This window comes from Carassius auratus, chromosome 36 (assembly GCF_003368295.1).
Source record: "Carassius auratus strain Wakin chromosome 36, ASM336829v1, whole genome shotgun sequence".
Classification (NCBI taxonomy): Eukaryota; Metazoa; Chordata; class Actinopteri; order Cypriniformes; family Cyprinidae; genus Carassius; species Carassius auratus.
Genome location: NC_039278.1, coordinates 6,833,134 through 6,856,006, shown reverse-complemented (window position 1 = coordinate 6,856,006; position 22,873 = coordinate 6,833,134). Strand labels below are relative to the sequence as shown.

At 36.5% G+C, this 22,873-nt stretch overlaps 1 protein-coding gene across 1 annotated transcript in view; it reads left to right on the top strand.

The window, feature by feature from the left end:
• LOC113055094 (copine-5-like) overlaps window positions 1–21,125 on the top strand; it is a 127,715-nt gene extending 106,590 nt beyond the window's left edge. Inside the window, exons 14-20 of the mRNA XM_026221068.1 lie at window positions 5,436–5,482; window positions 5,943–6,124; window positions 6,473–6,600; window positions 8,237–8,339; window positions 15,972–16,029; window positions 17,222–17,295; window positions 19,662–21,125. Coding sequence (XP_026076853.1) covers window positions 5,436–5,482; window positions 5,943–6,124; window positions 6,473–6,600; window positions 8,237–8,339; window positions 15,972–16,029; window positions 17,222–17,295; window positions 19,662–19,850 — 781 coding nt within the window. The 3' untranslated portion in view covers window positions 19,851–21,125. The remainder of the gene's footprint in view (window positions 1–5,435; window positions 5,483–5,942; window positions 6,125–6,472; window positions 6,601–8,236; window positions 8,340–15,971; window positions 16,030–17,221; window positions 17,296–19,661) is intronic.
• The last annotated feature ends 1,748 nt before the right edge of the window (window positions 21,126–22,873 follow it).

Here is a 22,873-nt window from a genome sequence, read left to right as displayed (position 1 = left end):
TCAACCACCCATTTACATTGACATACATTTAATGCTTAAAATTTAACATTAAAAAATTAATCAAGATCCAAAGATCAAGACGGCCCTCTTACCCTTGTTTTGTGGTGTAGGGATAAACAGCATCTTAGAAAGCAACATCTGAAGGGCTTGGTGATCTGGCAATCAGGGCTGTGATCACTACGGTGGAGTATGGAGTAATTGGATTTTCTCTTAAACTATCTGTTATTTTACCAAAAGCATACAGTCATCTCTTTGCATTCATCTCCTTGATGCCCTCCAAGGCTGTTTAACTAAACATCATGTGTCCCATGAAAGTCAGGCTTATACTGTAGATACACCTCTTGACCTTGACGACTGTGTGATGAATATATTGGAGAATCCAGTGGGTTTTTCTAAGCACAAGATATGTTATCATTTCACACACTCAGAATTATCACCCTTTTCCAACTTTTACCCTTGAAGAAAGTATTTAAGCAATAGACCGATTTCAGCATAACTTCTGTTTCATCACATGCAGCACATGTATAATAGCTCCAGACAGAAATGTTGAATTTCAGCATATACAGGACGCTGTATTTTTGCATGTGGATTAGTGCAGCTAATTTGTACAGTAACCATGATTTTGTCTAGTAGGATGCTCCCTCATCAATATTTTGTTGGTCCTAGAACAAACTTAGTCCTCACTTTGCCCCTAACTCAGACCATTAACTAATTTTTAAATCAGAGGGAATTTGAACCCAGGCTTATGTTCAACTCAGGCTCATGTTCGGCTCAAAACATTTGGCAAAATAATATTCTATTGCGTTTTGCACATTCGTCAAGTGATTGGCATGAACATTCAGATAAATGTGAATTTAGAATTGTTTTATAGCATTGGTTTGTGTACATATCGCATAAGTTTGTAAATGAAATGTACAATGAGTGCCACTGATAGTTTAAATGGATAGAAATGAAAATTTTGTCATCATTTAGTCATGTTGTTCCAAACACTGTTGAACATATTATTAATAATAATGTTGACCAGACAGTTGCTGGTAACCATTGACTTCCATAGTGATTACATATCTATCTATCTATATATATAATATATAATAACATACCACCTATACTAATCCCTACCCTAAACTTAACCAATCATGTTAACCAATGCAAACACGAGTGAAAACACATTTAAACCATGTCATTTTAGCTTACTTCTACAAGTTCAATTGATAGAGGGACTCATCCCCAGTGCTTGCTGTAAAGGGATGGATACTTCCCAACAGTATCTTTTTTCGGTACTTTACTCCATGTGTAATAATAATTAAAAACATCCTGTCACATGGTCTCTCTTTCTCTCTCTGTTGCGTATGTGCCCATATGTGTTTCAGGTATAGAAATTTGGCACTGAATGATTTAACATGAATTGGTATTTGGTAGTACTGACGCAATTCGGTCTGTACCCAACCCTATTTCTGTACCAGGTAAGCTACCAACTTTACTCAGAAAAGCAACACATATGGAGCTGGTAATTTTATGTAAATGTCAAAATTATTACTTTGCAAACCATAGACTATGGCATAAGTATTTTGAGGTTATAACATGGTAGTATATAATCTGCCCTTGTAATCATATTTTGTGTGAAAAGGAATCAACATTGTTGGTGTTTTACCACCATTAGTGTTCATTCAGCTGGAAATGGCATTGAATTTACATTTATAAGCAAGTTTTTGGAGTTTTAGCAAAAAATTTGACAAACGCAAGTTTTTCCATTGAGACTATGTTGGGTAATTTATATGCTTATGTAGTTTAGGGTCAAAACCCAGCTGTATTCTCATCCTAAATGTTACACTACCACTAAGATCTGATTGACTTATTTAATTGTTTTATTAGGTACATGTCCTACTTAACAAACATGTTTAATCATTTAATCATAAATTGATTTGTCAACTAGGTTGGTTCACCCAAAAAGAGGATTCTGTCATTTTTCACTTATTCTATTGTCAATTAAAACTATTGACTATAAACTATTTTTAAAACTAAAAATGTGAACTATCCCTTTAAATTGTGCATTATATGGGAAGCTGTGGACTTTACAAACACTATGCTATCTCTACAATGCAAATCTTCCATTTAGACCGACACTAGTACACAAGTTTTGAGCCTAATGCAAAGTGGCATTTAGGTGAATCCCTGTCAGTTTCGACTGACTGCCCGAGCATGGGTAGCCCTGATAGGGTTAGAGGGATTAATGCCGTTGGGTTGTGTAAACATCAGGAGACGGCCTGCAGGTTCATGGTGACAACACAATGAAATGTGAAGAAAACAGAAGAATGCGTGGGTGCATTTGTGTGCGCATGTGTATTCATGGAGCTGCAACATTGTGTTTCAGAGCACACACAGCATGTGGGATTGTTTAGTGGTCTGACAGATCATAAATTGATTAAGTCCTCCTCTAAATGAAAACAGGAAATTGCCACTTAGAAGAAGAACTCTCTTCATTATTGACAAAAATTACTCCCTAAGTGACTGAGTTGGGAACAGCAATAGGGATGATGTGTAGAAGACAGAGAGAATCGGAGCACATCAGACCTGAGCTGCTCCAGTTTGGTATTAGATCAGCCATGAAGAGAGCCAATCAAATCTAAGACCTCGCCAGAGCTTGATGAAATGATCAGATAGCACTGTGATTACTGAGAGAAATCAATTATGGCTCAGATAACATATTCTGTACAGTAAAAAAAAAAAAAAAAGTTTTTCCTGTTTTGTTTTGTTTTTAATTACGTTTTGATAAAGGAAATTGATTAAAAAAACGTATATACACTACTCCTTACTGTTGGTCAAAAATACATTAATACCTGAAACATTGTGAAATATTACAATTTAAAACAATTGCGTTTTTAAATATATTCTATAATTTTGCACTGAATTTTTTAGGGCTTTAATAATAAATCATTATTATATGCTGAATTTTATTTATTTATTTATTTATTTGATAATAGGCATATTTTTTCAGGATTCTTTGATGACTAGAAAGTTTAAAACTCTGATGAATAGGAAGGATTCCTTTTAAAATTGAACATTTATTATTGGTCCTAGAACAAGCTTGGCCCCTAACCTAAAAGTAACTCATTTTTAAATCAGTGGGAGTTTCAACCCCAGGCTCATGTTCAGCTTATCAAAAAAAGTCCATTGATTAGCACTAAAAGTCTGTTCAGTTTCATGAACATTCATATGAATGTATATCTAGAAATGTTTTATAGCGTTGGTTTATTTTACATTACAAAAAACAATATATATATATATATATATATATATATATATATATATATATATATATATATATATATATATAATAATAACCTATCAATCATGTGACAGTTGAGCATCTTTTGGCCTTTGCCAATGAAAAACGTATACGTTATGCTGAGCTCTGTATTCATTGCTGTAAGTATCTGTACTGATTAAGTGCTGACCTTTACCTGCATGGAAGTGCTCATGGCTGAGTTTCAGATAACCTGTTATAATGTGCTCCAAGCCTCCGGCCAGCCTGTGCATCCCACGCAGGACCCGTTTTGACATTTCTATTAAGGCAGATGAGACTGTGCTGGCCAGGGTAAGTGTCTGTTTGTGCAGAACAAGAGTCAAAAAAGAAGCGGTGAACTTGAAGTGATCAACATGTCATTGCTGAATATATGTGCGTGCATGTGTTGGCATTTTAATGATTTCAGTATATATAACAGACAGGGCCATCATTAGTGGTGAGGAAGGTGGTGATGGTTCTCTGGACCCCAGTCTGTCGGTAGCCCATAGTGTCTGTGCTACAAAAAGTAGCGTAACATTTGTCTGACTGCCTTTGGAAAACATTAATGATGTCACTGGGTCATAATGGATCGCAATGGATCATGCAACATAAAGACAGCATTATGTGTGCTGTGCTGTCCATTCCATTAGATACAGGTGTGTTTTCTGTCACTATGCAGGGCTTCCCTGCCTCCCACAGCACTGCAGAGAGCCCCGCAGCTGACAAATGAGAGGGAGACACATAGTGACATGCATCTGTGAAAATCGATTGCTCTTGTCCTTCTGTTGATCCCATTCTTGGAGATGTCTGTTGTACTATAGTAACCCCTAATGCAGAGCGATCCTGTTTACAGCCTATTAAGTTTCTGGGCCATGGAAATGCCCTAGTGCCACAGGCTGAAACGGCTGGCAGAACAACAGCACTGCTGAAAGTAGATCAGGATTTGCTCTAATTTGGAATGGCACATTCAGGAATAGACGAGAGAAAACCAAAAAAAAAAGAGTATTCCTGTGGTTAATTTTCCTCCTCATGAATGTATAAATAAACAGTAATAATACAAGATAAATGTGATGACGTGCTCCTCGGGAATAGCTATAGTTTAGAAGATTTTATTTTCTACAGTTTTGGTCACCTACATTCCCAAAATGAGAGAATTGTTTTGTGATGTGGAGATGCATGCACTGGGACCCGAGAGTAAATGGCTTTTATTGAATTAATAAAGAGGATAATTACTCTCTGGGCTACACAGGGGCATGAGTCATGTATTAGCATGGGATTCTAAAGGTTAATGCAATTTTCTCTGCTTTTCATTATGGTTTTATCGATTTTTTTCTCTTGTAACCCACTGTTTCCCTGATGGGCTACTGTGTTTGACTTTTTGGGGAGAGGATTTGAATGCTGTGTGCGACATGTTTTTATCATGAAAATGTATTTTTATTTAATTTTTTTAAGTGTGCCATCATTTTAATTGCTTTGCTTTATTTGTATCTGTTTTATGCTAATGTTATGGTATGTAAATTTACAATAGGGTAGATTTGACAATAATAGCTTCTGTATGGTCAGTTAGATGAATTTATTAAATGATAAACCTTTAAAGTCATATTAGCCTAATTAGCATTGCTTAAACTCTTTCTATCACTGCATCTTCTACCAGAAACGTGTCATCCTTTAAGGTGCCTAGGGCATTCATTTAATGAATGAATGGTAAACCAGAGCAGCAGGACAATCTGTGTGCAGGGATACGCTAAAGGCAGGGATGCAGATGGACCTCTGGAGGCTGCATTGCCCTGCTTTGTGAGCACAGTGTGACTAGTAATGTGAGCTCAAAGTAATGGCTCTTCCTGTTTATCCAAATTAGACCATGCAGCTGGGGTTGACTACACATTATTTTCATTTGGCTACACATAAGCCATCATTTAGTCAAGTCTGGGGCTCATCTAGTTGTCCTGGTCTCCGCTGACATTCAGGACCATAGAGGTCCTCTCTAAGTGCTGATCCAGCATCTGGGCTGGTGTTTGTATCCATGCTCGTGTGTGTGTGTTAGCACATACCCACACAGACATATGTACCTGTCTCTAAGGAAGCTACTACATCACTGTTGAGAGCATTTTTGCTTACTCTTTTGTTTTCTCATTTCTACCTCTTTTCCCAGGACCCAGATCAATTTCACTGTGGCCATTGATTTCACCGCCTCTAACGGTAAGTAATTAAGTGGAGAGAACGGTGTGTGACCTCTTAAAAAGTTAGGGAATCCAAACCAAATCATTGGCCTTTCTCTACTGCTTGTGTCACTCAATACACTCCTATTAGTTGTTGTTGGGTGGTCCCCATGTGCCGTAGGGCTGAAAAGAGAGCTGAGTAAGGGTTTAAGTCATGCTGAGAGATGAACCAATTGAATAAAACAGTCTAAAATGGCCCATCTACACTAGCTGGCAGTTAATGCTACTCCTCGTCATTTTTGACACAGAATAAGACAGCATCTTAGTCATCAGAAATGCTCATTACTGACCAATTGGAAGGGCTTTATGTAGGCAGCAACTATGTGTTTTTGCATGTATGATCAATGCTTAAAGTGGAAAAAAATTGCTCTTAGCTATTGCAATTGGTGTCCTAATATGTTTGTCTTACTAGGTTTTTGTGTGCCGTTTCAAATTTTCAGGAAACCCTTGCCAGTCCACGTCTCTACATTACATGAACCCCTACCAGATGAATGCCTATGCCCTGGCACTGAAGGCTGTGGGGGAAATCATCCAGGATTATGACAGTGACAAGATGTTCCCTGCACTGGGATTTGGAGCCAAGCTGCCCCCCGATGGACACGTGTCTCATGAGTTCCCCCTAGTGAGTGAGCCGATGTTCAGATTCCTGTTGTCCTGAACTTCGTGAAAATTCCTGAGATTAGTCCAAAAGAGTTTGTTGATGCCAAGCGTCTCAAAGTCCTTCTGTTTTTCTCACATTCTCAGACATAACCTTGAGAGCGTGAGATGCTGTTGGGCTAGTCTTTAATGCTCAGGAAGCGGTTCAATGATTCGGAGATGAGACTTTATGGGAGAAATCTATAATTGGCATTCTCTGCTGTTATATTGATTGATACAATCCATGTTTTCTGTCCTCAGCATTGTTTTACTGTTGAACTTTGGTTGGCTTAAATGAAGACACGCATGTGAACCATTGATTCCTGTCTTTCAGAATGGCAATATTGAAAATCCCTACTGTAATGGTATTGAGGGGATATTAGAGGCATACCATCAGAGTCTAAAGACTGTCCAACTATACGGACCTACTAACTTTGCCCCTGTTGTAAATCATGTGGCCAGGTAGGTTTGTCCAGAAATCCTTTTCAATGCAAAATCAGTTTTAAAATAAACTTATAATAAAACTTTACAATAAAAACAGTTCACATAGACTATTAAATGTATGTATTTTTGGTTAGTGGAAGCAGTAGCAAAAGTAATTGAACTCCTAGGTTCCGAACTGATAATGAAGAATTAACATCATAGTCCACTACACATAAGGCTTTATTCCTGGCAATATGTTTTTTTTTTTTTTACTGACAGATCGATAAACTATTACATTTGGACCGCTCCAAAATATATGGTCACAGTTTTGCATAGAAACACAGCATAAATGCATAAAAACACAGCATTAACTGATATTTATTTAGCACTAATTCTCTAGCTTACTTTGTTTTTTCCACTCCTCCATCATTCCAAAATGTACTCTATGAAATTGCCATTAAAAGTGATTTAGCTTGTTTTTGTGTCCATGTAAAATGTCAGCCTGTCTGCACTTTGCATGCAAATGATAGATTGCCCAGATTTGGTGGATTGCAATGCAAATGTTATTTTCTGCATGAATAGTGAAGTTGATCATTGTTTAGATTTCCAAGGGTGTAGCATATATGAACAACAGACACATCATGAATCAGAATAAGCCTGAAACTAAGCACCTTATCTGTGTACTACCACCCAACCCGATCTCACGGCAATTTGTACATTTTTCACAAGGTGTCTTATTCGTACGAATTCGTACGACCACACTCGTACAAATTCATACGATTGTTTCCAAATTGTACGTATTTTACGAGTTGCACAATTCGTATGAATTTGTACGAATGACCTACACCTAACCCCGCCCCTAAACCTAACCGTCACTGGAGTTTAGACAAATGGTATAAAATCGTACGAGTGAGGTCGTACAAATTCGTACGAATAAGCCACCTCGTAAAATACGTACGAATTGGCCGTGAGATAGCGTTGGACCACCATAAAAACTGTATCTTTGAAGACATGTGAGATGATTTCCATGGCTGGATTGCGTGCATTTCTGATGTTCCATGAAAGATGTCTGTCTGTCAACTCTGTCCTCGAAAGCCAAACGCTTGACTTTTGAACCCACATACTGTTTGTGTTAATCCTAAAACTGACAAAAGAAAGTTGCTGACATGGAGCAAGCTTGTCCCAATGTAAAGCTCACACCATATGCGTCATAACAGACTGACTCATTACATACTGTAGCTATTTTTTAATCATCACTTGAAAGGATAGTGGGTGTGTTTCCAGAAAAGAGATCAAGTAATTGTCTGAAGACATCTCCACCCCCTCCCTCATGTCATGGCATCTCACAACCAAATCATTTTCCATCTGATTACACTGCTGCATCCGCTGTGGTAATTAAAAATGCCATTTTCTGCAGATCTGAATTAGACTTTCTAAATTGAAGCATGATACACCTCCTCAGGGTCTAATTCTAGCGAGTTTGCGGAGGCAAAGATGTATTTAAACAAACATAGCAGACCATGGTTAATCTTAATATGGTGCAATGAATCTGAGACATCTGAAAACCAGGAAAAGAAGAATTTAAAGAATAAAATGTGTAATGTAATGAAAAGTATGTACTGAAGAATATATTATTATGTTTACTAACTTTTTTTACTTTTTTCCATCTTTGAAGATATGCAGCTGCTGTCCAGGATGGCTCGCAATATTTTGTGCTCCTCATAATCACAGATGGGGTTATATCTGATATGTCACAGACCAAAGAGGCCATCGTGAATGTGAGTATGACCACTAAAAGAGCACAGGTGTATCAGCAGGACAGGCTGGAGAGGGTCCATATTGCCACTCTGTTCCACTTTACTTGCTTTTCAGGTTGCATCCTAATTGAAGTCAAACCTTTTAAGTGAAGTGACACATCACAGAAAATAGATCTTTTCACACCAAGCACACAACAGACCCAACTCACAATTGATTCCAATGGAGATTCATGTTAGCATGTTGCTAAGCTAACAGCACAGTGCTTCAAAAAACATAAATACAACACACACACACACACAAGTATTGGATAAATATTTAATTAGATAATCAACATTTATCTCATCATCCACCATCTTGGATTTATTTATTGCATGAAGCATGAAATGCTCCCTTAAAATGTGGCCAAAATAAGGAAGTATCAAAGGAGGCAGCTCAGCCTAGCTACTGTATGTTTGGGAACAGAGCGTTTATTTATTTTGTGTAAAATCCCTGATCTTCATCTCCAGCCTGCACTGGAGAACTAAATAATGTCTTGTGGATGATATGGGTTTTTATGATCTTATTACAGATTGTTATAATTTATTTATGCTTCATGATACATGCAAAATGGATGACTAGTGGCGTATTAAGGTCATAATTTACACAAAAGGTCAATCTCGTCTCCAGCAGTGCATTTCATTCATCTGGCCTATGAATGGGCCGATTTCCCAGCAGACTGGATTTAAAGGGAATTTGCGACTGTTACTCCCATTTGTAGAACAGCCACACCTTCCTTTTAAGATCTTGCCTGCTGCTCTTTCCCCAGCGGCCTGCATCTGCCAAGAAGACTCACATTTCCACTCCCGTGTGACATTTAAAACCTGTAACAATGGGTGACCTATGGTGCAAACCTATGTTTTTCATTTGTGTGTTCGAAAAATCTAATTTCTGAATCTAAATTTGGGTATTTGAATTTAAAACATTTTCATCAAAATGTAATGAATTGAAGCTAATGAATGTGACACTGCAGTGCAGATCTGATTAATGATTTCAGGAGGTGTTGAATCAGAAACCGGATATATCAGACTAATCTAATCAAGAAAGGGGCTGCATCTCTTAATCAAATGAAAAGGTCATGTGGTCTTGGTATGTGATTAGCCATGCGTGCATCAATCCAAACATTACTAGATTGAAGCATGGATATTATTAACTATTTTATCATTTGTAATCTCTAAAGAGAAAGTTCACCCAAATTAAAAACCATCCTCATATATTCAGTTTCATCCAACATCATGACTTTCTTTCTACTATAGTTTTTATATTTCAATTTCAATCGTTCCTATAGCCAGAGTTATCATATGCTTTCAGCCCACTGGGTGGTGGCATTATTTTCATGGTGCTTTTTTGCTATTTTTGTAGTTTGAAGAGCTCCGTTATGGGAAAAAATCTAAAGTCTAAAATCTCCTCTTATGTAAGAAAGACATAATACTCATTTGGATTGGCATGAGAATGAGTAAATGGTGACATTTTTGGGTGTACTATCCCTTTTAGCAGAATTTGAAAGAAGTTGTCATTCACAGTAAATCGTGAAAGGTGTCTGTGAAATGTAAATTTTAAAGTAATCCTTTTTCCAGCTGCTGGATGTTGTGGGAAATGTGTCAGAAATGAAAGCTGTTCCTGAAGAGCTAATACAATCTGCCTTTTGCTCTCCAACACGATATGATAGCGAACGATGTTCATAATTACTAAATCGACTCTAAATCTCACATAATGCTGCTCGGAAACTCAATGTAGGAGGTCTGTTAACAAGTCGAGGTACACCAGGTGTCCTTCTCTTGTCCTGTGTGGCACGCATATGTTGGGGTGGTTGCGTAACAGCGTGTGAAGTATTCACAGAAGAGCTTAGAGGAACACTGACCTACTTCTCTCCTTTGCTCTGATTCAGTAGGACAGATGCATGTATCATTCATGAGAAAAGCTGTTACTCTAAGCAGCTGTTTGCATCTCATCCTCCTTGTTCATTTAAGAACAGGTCGAAGAGGAATGGACATTCGCCCACAGACGGCCGTTTTGATCTAAGGGTGTTTCGACAACATCCCTTCACTTCCCACAACAGCTGACAGCATCCGGAAGCTAATCTGTCTCATTACAGTTTGGAAAGAGATGCGGATTTAGACATGTGGTGTGGCATATGCGCATATAGCAAAATATTTACCAAATGTATTTGTCAGTTACACGTCAAATGTCGGCTATATTTAGGGTTTCCCAATATGGCTTCCTCTGCAGACATCTATAATGTTTCTTAAACCGTATATGCACTGAAAAATTCGGTGTAGAAACAGTTTCCGTTCAGAAATTGCTAGTAAATGTCACAATTAATTACAGAGAAGCAGCAAGTAATGCATTGAATTGAGATTTTTATATATATTTGTTGGTCTTTTGACGATGAAAAGGAGAAAAAAAAGTTCAAAGCCCATGGAGCTCTTTTCCATATTAATTTGTAGTGAACATATCTAATAAGCTCCAAAAGGACAAAGCAAACAACATAAAAGTATCATTAATGAAGTCCATATGACCTGCTCGCTACTGTACATGTCTGGTCTTATATGATAACATCCAAAAGGAGTTATCAAATCTAATTTTTCATTCCAAATATAAAAACAAGCACATTGCATCTGGTTACAGCACACAACCACCAATTTCGCCTTTTGTGTCCCACCAAAAAACTAGTGGCATATGAGTTTGAAAACAAACGAGGGTTCATTTTGAATGAATTATTCCTCGAAGTCTTACAAAAATGTTGTGGTTCTGCGTTGAGCTCTGGCAGACTTTAATGAGCCGTGCATATTCATTTTCTGTCTTAGATAATTAGCATTGAAAGCTGGAATCCTCCCATCCGTCAGCTGAAGACATGCAGCCTTTTTTTTATTTGACATGGTAATTATGAATAACAAAAGGCACGGGTAAGGGCTAATCAGAGGATGATAATGAGAAACAACAACATTAGGAGCACATTCATTTGTCTTGTTGGACTTGGGCAGGCCTGCAATGATAAGCCAGTCAGGACGCTCGAACGCTAGCAGAGGTCAATCATCCGCCAATCAGATGTGACATGCAACATGAAGGATGGCTGGATTACTCAGTTAGACAGCTCTCTGTCAGACTGAACCGCCCGCTCATTGTGTGACTGATGATAGGCCTAATATAAGTTCCTGTGCTCAGTCACACCCTGACAGTATTTCATGCCATTTCTGACTCCATCCTGCTTTTTTCCACCCTTGGTTACAGCATGGGCATCATTAGTTTAGCCCAAAACTGTCATGGCTCCAAGTAGAAATCTGTACAGTGCAATTTCCTCACTTCCAGTAGATGCTCCCACAGAAGACCTGGATGCTCTTTTTAAAAATCGTTTGGGCAGAACAACAGCTTATGGTGAACATGAAACCAAGTGTTCTGGAGCTGCTGTTCACTTGCTTTGTTACAATCTATATTGTTCATAGCAATATGTATATATATATATGGTAACTTGACTTTGACCTTTATTTATGTAGCGCTTTAAACGAAATACATTGCGTCAAAGCAACTGAACAACATTCATTATAGGAGAACAGTGTGTCAATAATGCAAAATGACAGTTAAATGCAGCTCAATCATTGAATTCAGTGATGTCATCTCTGTTCAGTTATTTAGGTTCTGTGCATTTATTTGCACATAAGTATATATACTTATTATAAGTATATATGCGTACTGTGTGTGGTTACCTGATGATCCTCGACTGTCTTTCTGTTTTGTGATGGTTGTGCATGAGTCCCTTGTTTGTTCTGAACAGTTAAACTGAGCAGCGTTCTTCAGAAAAATCTTTAAGGTCCTGCAGATTCTTCAGTTTTCCAGCATCTTTGCATTTTTTTAACCCTTTCCAGCAGTAAAGTACGGTTTTGAGATGCATCTTTTCACACTGAGGACAGTTAAGGCACTCAAACACAACTAATTAAAAAAAGGTTCAAACATTCACTGATGCTCCAGAAGGAAACAAGATGCATTAAGAGCTGGGGGGTGAAAACTTTTGGAATTTGAAGAATGCTAAATGGAAAAACATGATATTTCAACAAAAATAAGAAAAATTCAGACATCTTCATCCTGATGTAATATGGTATAGTAATAGTATAGTTGAATGACTCAGTGAAAATTTTCATTAAAAAAAACTTTTTTTTTATGTTGAATCAAAATATATTGTAGTCTTTTGGTATTGGTATTTTTTATTAGATTTGCTATTTTTGGACATTTTTCATCCCAAATTCATGCAAAATTAATTTGCAATTAATTATATAAGATACATAATACTGATAAAAATAGCTATAGGCGAGTGACAAGATTTCATCCACATTTTTCAAATGATTTTTTTCCTTAAAAAACAACAACAACTACAAAAACCCTGCAATATTTCTATATGTCCAGCTTTTCACAGAGTGTTGATTGTTACACCATTATGAGATTATAAATAAAACTATGAATGTATTGTCGATAGAGCTGATTCATGACAGTTTTAAGGGATTGTGACCTAATCATTAAAATCCCAATAAAATTCTACTTTGTTTATAAATCTTCAAAAGATTCTCCAAAAAGTATCTTTTATTGTGCTACAAATAATAATAATAACGATTATAATAATAATACAATAATAACAGCATGTGGTTTTGGAATGACAAGAGTAGTACATAATGGCAGAATTGTCCTTTTTGTCCAAACTGTTCCTTTAAAGTCCAAAAGCCAATTTAATTCTCCGAATCATGCATTTCCCTTACCAGCAAGATGATAATTTTCCTACAGCAGCTGGGGACTGATGACATTACATTAGCATTCTCCCTAGACCAAATAATAATGCTGTCAGCATGTGAGCGTGCAGCTTTGGTTATGAAGAAACATGGTGCAGGTAATTTGTGGGTTCTCAGAATTTAGTCCCCAACCCCCCATTTAGTTCCTAATGCACACGTGTTTCTGTGTTCATACATGTTAGTGTGGAGGTTTGGGACAGCATGCGTGACTTTTGTTTTCTCATTTCTTTAAATATCTGTCCTGTCAGTCATGACTGAAGACGATGGCACAAATGGGGCAACCAACTTCAATTATTCATAGTGCCCTGCCTCTCTTTTATGACATGCAGGCATGACTTGACTGTCAGAAGCTCTGCACTGATAATTTAAGATTGTGGAAACAGAAAACGCCTTACACCCCCTGTCAGTAACAGACTATTTGTTGTTATGGTCTTGGAGCGAAAAATGAAGATTTGGTCTCTAAACCTGTCAGAAGAGCAACAGGAAAGTTTTTATTACAGAACATCTCAAAGGGGGGAACGGTATTATTATTTTGGGCTCCAATCACAGGAAGCAGAGCTTGAAATTGATGCTTCTGTGGGATTTTATTCATTTACACATAACAATCAAACGCTCTGCAAGTGCCACAAGTAAAAATTAAGTTTTTAAAAAATGAAGCAAGTGAATTTACTTGCCAGTTGATCTGTGAAATGAATTGTAAGAGGATTCAAAACATTCCAAATGTCTACTAAAGAAACATAGGTCGAAGCTTGCAAGTCTTCGAAATGTTCAAAAGATCGGGATCAGTGCAATGTATTTATTCATTCATTTATTTAAAGAAGTTTCTTATGCTTATCAAGGCCGCATTAATTTGATTTTCTGGGCCTTGAACGTGGTAGTTGTGTTGCTGTCTATGCTCTCGGATTTCATCCAAAATATCTTTAATTGTGTTCTAAAAATGAACAAAGGTCTTATGGGTTTGGAACAATATGGGGGTGATTAATGACAGAATTTTCATTTTTAGGTTTTTTATCTCTTTAATAACTGTATGTAATGCCATGTTAGCAAACTTGCATTTAAATGCACAATGAACATTAATTATCTTCTGCCTTTTTACTGGCAGACATTGGTAAAGGTTTTTTTTTTTTTTTTTCTGCACGTGAGGTCGTAGTGGGGTCAGATGTGATTTGATTTAGTCATTTTGTCTGGCTGTTGTGGTGTAAGTAGCTGTGCTGTGTGGCCTGTGCAAATAGTTACTAGAAACGACTAGCCTTTAATTTAACAGGGCACATAAACAATACAAAAATGGTGTTTTTGTGGTAAATAAGTGTGCTGTATATGAGAGAAGTGTCTGGACGGGGAGTCGGCGGGAGGGCTGCTGAAGCGGGGGTCGTGCTCATCATACTGGCCCCGCCTCCCTCTCCTCCTGCTCACCCTCTAGAATACCCTCTAACCCTCCAAAGCATTCGGTCCCATTCGTTTACAAAAAATGTTAAGCAATACAGAATCACAAGGAAGCTATTAGGTTATCTATCTTTCTATCCATCTGTCATTTTTCTATCTACCTGTCTTTCTATAATCTATCTGTCTCATTGAATTGATGTATGTAAAGATATGAATTGGGTAGCACTTTGTAATGACTTTCATTTCTAAATCATTAACAAAGATTATATAATGCTTAACATCATTAGTTAATATACATTCACATGTTCTTGTTAATGTTTACTAATGAACATACTAAACATTCCCTAATTATTGACATATGATTATTTAATATAAATTGAAACGCTTACACATGTCAGTAAACTTTCAGTTCATGTGATTTTGTGGGTCTTTGTTTGTTGTGTAGACCTCTATTTACACATCTTAATGAATAATTTATTAATTGTTTGTTCGTGTTTTTTGCAGTGGCCAATCTAAAGTGGAAACTTTTCATCATTTGCAAATGTTAATAAATGTTTACAGTCATTAATACCTTCATGAGCAGTCATCTTGATGGCAAAAAGTGTCCCGAAAGACCCAAATTTACTCTTTCTACACATCTTTACTGATTTTTTATTAATCATTTGTTTATGGTTTAGCAGTGGCCAATCTAAAGTTGAAACTATTCATCATTTGTAAATGTTTATAAATGATTACTAATCATATAGTATCTTTATGGGCTTTGGACCTTTAGCTAATGTAACAAGGTTTATGTAAAGGGTGGCTGGTTAAGTTTAGCTAATGCACTCACATTAGTATATACTCTTCAGTATATCATTAATTAAACAGGATAGCTATTACTTAAATCATAAATAAATGGGAAAACATTTTTTCTTTTTTAAGAAAATACTTGTTCATTTGTCAAAACAATGTAATACAAACAGATTGTATTCCCTTATAGTAATCAAATTGATGACTGTACACGGCTGACTCTTCGACCAACCCTTAAACCTTCCCAAACCACCAATCCTGCCTCTAACCCTCACCCGTATCACCACAATAGCAGCAAAAGTGTTGTGTATTAACGCAAGCTTTTAATCACTGCATAACGTGTTAAAATCATTTGTAGATTTTCAGGAAGTGCTTGATCATATGGAATTGGAAGTTCATTGACATTTCTAAACATTTGAACTTACATGAAATAATGATTTGTTAAACATTATGTAATGTTTAATAAGTGTATTAGCAAACATTAACAAGCACATTATCTCACCTTTTTACATTATCTCACCTCTTACTCTTTGAATATATATTAACTGATCATCCATTAAACATTATATAATGTTTGTTAATGGTTTATTAATGCAAGTTAATATAAAGTGTTACCATAAAAGGTAAATGTGTGATTTGAGACCATTAATAATGTTGTTTCACCATCAGGCTGCCAAGCTTCCCATGTCCATCATTATTGTTGGGGTTGGACAGGCTGAATTTGATGGTAAGCTTTTTTTAAGGGGTGCAATTTTTTTTTAGATAGATAGATAATCTATCTATCTATCTATCTATCTATCTATCTATCTATCTATCTATCTATCTATCTATCTATCTATCTATCTATCTATCTATCTATCTATCTATCTATCTATCTATCTATCGGTCTGTTCTGTTTTTAGCACAATCATTGTCATGTGTAAGCATACCTGGTAACACTTAACTAAAGCCTTTTACATACAATGCATTATAAAAGTCTTTAATGCAAAAATTATGCCTTCTAATGCACCTAATAATGCATTGATCTCATGAATAATACGTTACTTATGTTTATTGTTACGCCTTCAGAAGGTATAATGCACAAAACATGAAAAACAAACCTTCAAATAATACAATGTATTTCAACTTTTGGTCAAAATATTTTTGAAAAGACATAATGCATTGCAATGCATATTATATATAATACACTGTACATAAAGACTTTAAGTAAAGTGTTATCACATACCCTTAAACCCTACTGAGTGCCCCTGAAGCTGTTTATAGCAATTAGTCAAACAAGTGCTTTGGTAGCAATTAACACGGTTTTTTTTCTCAGTCAGAGCTGTGTTTGCAGTACAGGTAATCAAAAGGTGATTTAAAGAGACCTGATTTAGGCTAATCACAGAGTGAGATGTAATTATCAACCGTACTGCATGGGATTTAAGCACGTACTATCATGTCAGGGCTTGTAGTGATCTATCAGATCACTTGAGATGTCGAGAGAGTCATCGGTCAATATTGAAATAGAGCTTCCTCCAAGAAAAACAACAGACCTAATGAGCACAGATGTGGAAGATGAGCTCAAGTCGGATGAGGTGAGCAGGTCGTGTGGAGAAGGCCTGTGGTTTGAGAACACTGTATTGGAATTCGCTCTGTGCATTCTGGTTACAGAGACCAATTACAATCAGCTGGGGTCAAAGCAGTACTTGAAGTTGAAGAAAATGATGGCCCTAGTAGTTTTGAGACACCCAAAATTACTTTTTAAACTGAATCCATCACTATGCATACAATAAAAGGAGTAGTTTAAAAGATGTTGTCATTATTTACCCACCCTCATATCATTTCAAAACTGTATTCATGAAAATAAATAAGAAGTTTAACATTTAGTTTTTCAAATAAATGAGCAGTGATTCACTTGTGCTTCTTGTCTTTTCCCACAGCTATGGTCGAGTTGGATGGTGATGACATCAGGATTTCCTCAAGAGGAAAATTAGCAGAGCGAGACATTGTCCAGGTGACATTAGTAGTAGTCTACTTCTTTTTTGGGCGGGGGAAGTAATGCTCTTTCAAACTTGTTTAATCCACAAGTATGTTATGTTAACTTACCGGTTTAAAATAGCTGTGACTTGTCGCCCCTCGTCTCTTTCTTTCAATAATCAAATCCATTATGCATGAGAATTTTAATTACCCTTCAGTCACTGTGGAATCGAGACTCAGTGTAACAGCTCCAGACCATAACCCACATTATTATAAAGCAATTCATTATGCAGCTCCCCTATGAATGCAACCTGTCATTAGTAGTAATAAGAATATCTCAGGCTACAGAGTCAAAGACTGTGAGCAAAGTGAAGAGAATTCACTCTTGAGGCACTATTTAATTTATTTTATTCAGGAAGAAATGATAAGAATATTTTGGGATGTTGTTGTCTTTCCCATAAATAAACAGATTTGTGGATGGATGAAAGGGAGAAGGATGAATTAATAGATGCTTGAATGAATGGATCAATGATTGACATGGATGAATAAATGGAGGGCTGATGGGGAAGAATGCATGGATAAGATGGATAAATGAATGAAAGGCCAAGAATGGATGGATGGATAAAAGTCCAAGGGCCCTATTTTAACGATCTAAACGCAAAGTGTAAAGCGCACGGCGCAGGTGCACTCAGGGCATGCCCAAATCCACTTTTGATATTTTAACGACGGAAAAACGGTTGGTGCACCCGGGCGCATGGTTTAAACGGGGTGTAGCTATTCTCTTAATGAGTAATGGGTGTTTTTTGGGCGTAACGTGTAATAAACCAATCAGAGTCTCATCTTCCATTCCCTTTAAAAGCCAGTTACGCTCGTGCCATGACGGATTTGCTATGAAACAGAGCTGCTCGTGTGTGAGCAAATAGAGCCTAATTCTGATACATGCGTTGACTATTCATTATGACATCTAGGCATGTATATATATATATATATATATATATATATATATATATATATATATAGCCTACAAAAAAAATCTTATGTATTGCAATCCTATAATTTGTAATATTTGGCATGTTTGTGTGCTCCTGTGCGTCCCTGTGTTTAATAAGAACTGTGTACGGTTTGAGTTGGGAATTGCATTATGCCAGCAATGCGCCTGAACATACCTCTTTTTTAGACCAGCACGCCCATGGGCGCCAAAATGAGTGCAAATGCATTTGCTAATTAAACGACGTGGCGCTGGACGGGAAAATGCGAACGGCGGCCGGACTGAAACTAGCAAACACACTTTCGCTGCGCCTTGCCTAGCATTGAGCCGGGTGTATTATAGGGCCCCAAGAATTTGAATGATAGATGAATGAATGAATAGAGGATGGATGGGGAAGAATGCATTGGATGGATGGAGGTATGGATGGATGGATGAAAGTACAATAATGTAGGTATGGATGGATGAATGAACAGAGGATGGATGGGGAAGAATGTGTTGAGTGGGTGGATGTATGAATGAAAAGCCTAGAATGGATTGATAGATGTGGGTTGGATTAATGGCTGGATGGCTGTTGTAATTTGAAGGATTTTATTGATGGGTGGATTAAAAAATTGGGGATAGTTGATTGAACTGGACAAGGAAGGTATTCATTCATATTTATATCATCAATGCACTTTCCCATGAATGGGTTGAAGATGAAAACCTTTTGGGATGAATGGAAAGTTGACTTACAAGTGCCGCAGAATCACTTAAAATTAATTTCTTAAAAAAAACTGTGTAGTGTATTAATAAATGGTTTTAGTTAACTAATCAATGTAACACCAGTCAAGAGTTTGGAATCTGTAAGACTCTTTAACACATCTTATGCCCACCAAGACTGAATTTATTTGATCAAAGTTTAGTAAAAGTTGTAGTATCTGAAATATTATTGGAATTTATATTGTCAGCAGCCATTAATTAAGTCTTCAGTGTTACACAATCTCAATGAAAATCATTAAAAAAAAATCGAATTTGACACGTACATATATATACTTTTTAAAGAAAATGTATTCTTTAACAGGGGTGAATTAAATTGATTGAGAGTCAAGACATTTATTTATACGATTTCAAGTAAACATTCAGTTCATCAAACAATGTATCACTATTTCCACAAAAATATGTAAGTAGCAAAAACCATTTCAACATTCATAATAATAAGAAAGATCATAATATTTCAATCAATTATTGATTAGCAACAACAACTGAGCACCAGATAGGGATATTTGAATGATTTCTGAAGGATCGCTGAGGACCTTATTTTGGGGGGCCCTTGAATATTATATTGGACAATGTGAGGCCTTTAAATAAGAAGGTTAAGAACCCCTATATAAGTGGACAGATGAATAAATGTGCATGTTCCTTCCTGCCCCTCACAGTTTGTGCCGTTCCGGGATTACATGGACCGGACGGGAAACCACGTGTTGAGCATGGCACGACTGGCCAAAGACGTTCTGGCTGAGATTCCTGACCAGTTCATTTCTTACATGAAGAGCCGGGGAATCAAACCCAATCCGGCGCCGCCTCCATACACACCGCCAGGACACACACACCACACACAGATCTGAGCACACGCTCCCAAACCTGCTTTAACACAACAGGTCCTCTCCCTGGACTCGTGGGCTAGCTGTGCCGGAGCTTTTATGGTGGAGCTCCCTGCATCACCGTGTGTTTGAACTCTCCGAGACACTTTGAGGTACAGTGGTGTTTGTTTGTGCCATTTACATTTTCTGCCCACTTGTTTTTGTCCTCAGAAGGACAGTGTGGTCGAAGAATCTGACCCAAGGGCAGCTTTTTTGTTCGTTTTGTTTAAAAATATCTATATCTTGGCCTGTGACTGTTTCTTATTTTGTGGATCAGTTGACAAGGGAATGAAGAGCAGGAGGAGGAGGAGGAGGATATTTGTGGTTTCAACTTGTGCCTGTCTGTGATCGTCTCAGTGAACCAGGACAAGTGTGCCCTAATCTGACATTTGACCTTACTCCATATTGGTAAACTAGAGTGTGTGCTTTACAGTGACGTTTTTAGATTCGTATCACTTTCATTTCGTATCAGGTCAGGCCTGTGTCAGCTTGGGTTTATTAAGTGAAAAAAAAAAAAAAAAATCATTTCTATTCTCTGTCCGTATCCATTATGGTTTAGGAAAGCATGCATGTATGAGAAATTAATAACTTTGTTCCTATCCATGAATGGCGTGATGAGAGATGTACTATTTTCGCAAAACTTCACATGGCACCTGCCTAGAATGACTGTAGAAGCACAACTTGCATCAATAATCAGCATTATTCTTGCTCACGTGCTTCTCTAGGAATGCTTCGTGGCCATTTTGGTCAGTTGATATGGGTCCTCTCTCCCTCTCGGGCAGAAATGAGGCCTGGAGTGTGCTCAGAATGGTGTCGCCCACTCAACTGTAGTTCATTCACCAATTCAATTTTGTCAAGAGGCTTTTAATCAAATAAGAGTGCTTGATGTATCTGTACTCTGCCAGTACAGGGCTGAATGGAGGAGCTTTTGTAATTGAGCACATTACAGTGCTGCCTGGGTGTAATAACCACGAGCATTTAGCCCTGTGACTGTATGGGGCATTCATTATCTCCAGATGAATTTCTGCCAACCCACAAGGCATAGAGCATCAAAGCATTACAGTCTTTTCACCCATTCACCCATTAATGCATTTTCTTTTTTTTTTCTTTTTTTTTGTGGAATTGATCGATTTGTATTTACTGCACACAATATTATTGCATTTTAAATGTAAAATTTGCATGATTTAAGTAAATTATTCTATTTATTTTAATACAGATTTTTACACATTATATACTAACATTAATATTCCACTGTGTTTCTCATGTCATGTATTTTATTCTGTATATTTGTGTGTTTATTGACCTAGTGTTAAAATCCTTTTTTATTTATTTTATTGATGTTTTTTTTATTATTATTATTATTTCAGGTCAATTGATTTCAGTTTAATTGATTTGTGTTGCACACAGTATAATTTTGTTTTAAATACGTTATCTGATTTTCATACACCATATACCACATTAATAAAAATTCACTTTCCCTTTCCCCCCAGATGTCATTAATTATATTCTTTCTATTTGTGTTTATCCACCTACTTTAACAATTCTAAATAATGTTGTTGTTTTTATTTTTATTTTTTATTTTTTTTAATTAAAATCTATTGATTTTTCTTAGGGTGAATTGATACACACAATAATAATAATAATAATAATAATAATAATTATTATTATTATTATTATTATTATTTTATTCTATGTTTTCACTGTTTAGGTAAATTATACAATAAATGATAGACATTTTTCACACTGTATGCCACATTAATAAATCTCCTGCCCTCAAGATAATCATTGGGAAGAATGCTGCTTTTACAGAAAGACAAAAACCTGCTGATAAACCTTTATCCCAAATGATTCCATGTAAACGCCAGTGAGATCATTAAAACGAGTTTAACTATGCATATCACCAAATGATTTTAATATGTAGAGGCTTGGTGCACTTTCATTACAGAAACCAGTCCAATGTGGGGAACGTTTTCTAAATCTAGCATTTTAGGATATTTTAATGCAACACTGATACTTTGTATTACAAAACTGTTTCATACTTAACACTGAGTCCAACTGCCTCATTTTGTTTGGAAAATCAACAAAACGTTACAACCGGAATTACTCACAATCAAAAGTGTCAGTGTTTACACTGCTGCAGTTTCCCCAAAGAGGGTCCATAGATCATTTTGGGATCATTGATGTCGGATGAATAAGATGTTTATCTAAACCAGGCACAGTTTCAACAGTAATCGTATTCGTCCATTTCAATGCCTACAAATGAATGACCTTTTTTCAGTAGCACACTACACTATTCAATCTGTTCATCAGTTCATCAGTTCTTTGTTATTTGCGAAGTCAGTGACATCAATACCTTTTTACAGACAGGGATGCCACTGTGCATGTAATATCTGATCAAAAGCTTGGGTCTAGTGAATTAGCACAGAGGAGATTTGCTCTGTGTGTTTATCTAGAAAAGCACACAAAGGAAGTTCAAGCTTTTTACATATCCCATAGAGAGAAATCTAACAGTTAAGTAAACATCATCACTGCTGTCCAAAGCTAACACTTTACACATATTTACAGTACAGTACACGTCATGTAGAAAAAAAGTTGGAGAAGTTGTCACTTGGGCATTGCCTTTTCAGAAGGTATAAATATGTACATTTAAAGTACTGATAAATACTACTGATAAATAGGTACCAATGTTCACCCTTGGGGGTCCCACTAAACACCAACTCCCTTCAAAAATAAATAAATGATAATATATATATATATATATATATATATATATATATATATATCCAAAAAAAATCAATGTAATTGCATAATTTTAATCTCTGGTCATATTTTAATTTTTAGGTTTGTTTATTTTTGTCTTATCCTCGTTAATATCCTAGTGGCTGATTCTAAGACAAAAGCTTTAAACATTCGCATTAAAGAACATTATTATTACTGACTAGCCAGAGATTAAGCACACAAAATTCCTGTTGTATTTAATGATGCTGTCCATACACTGGATGATAAAT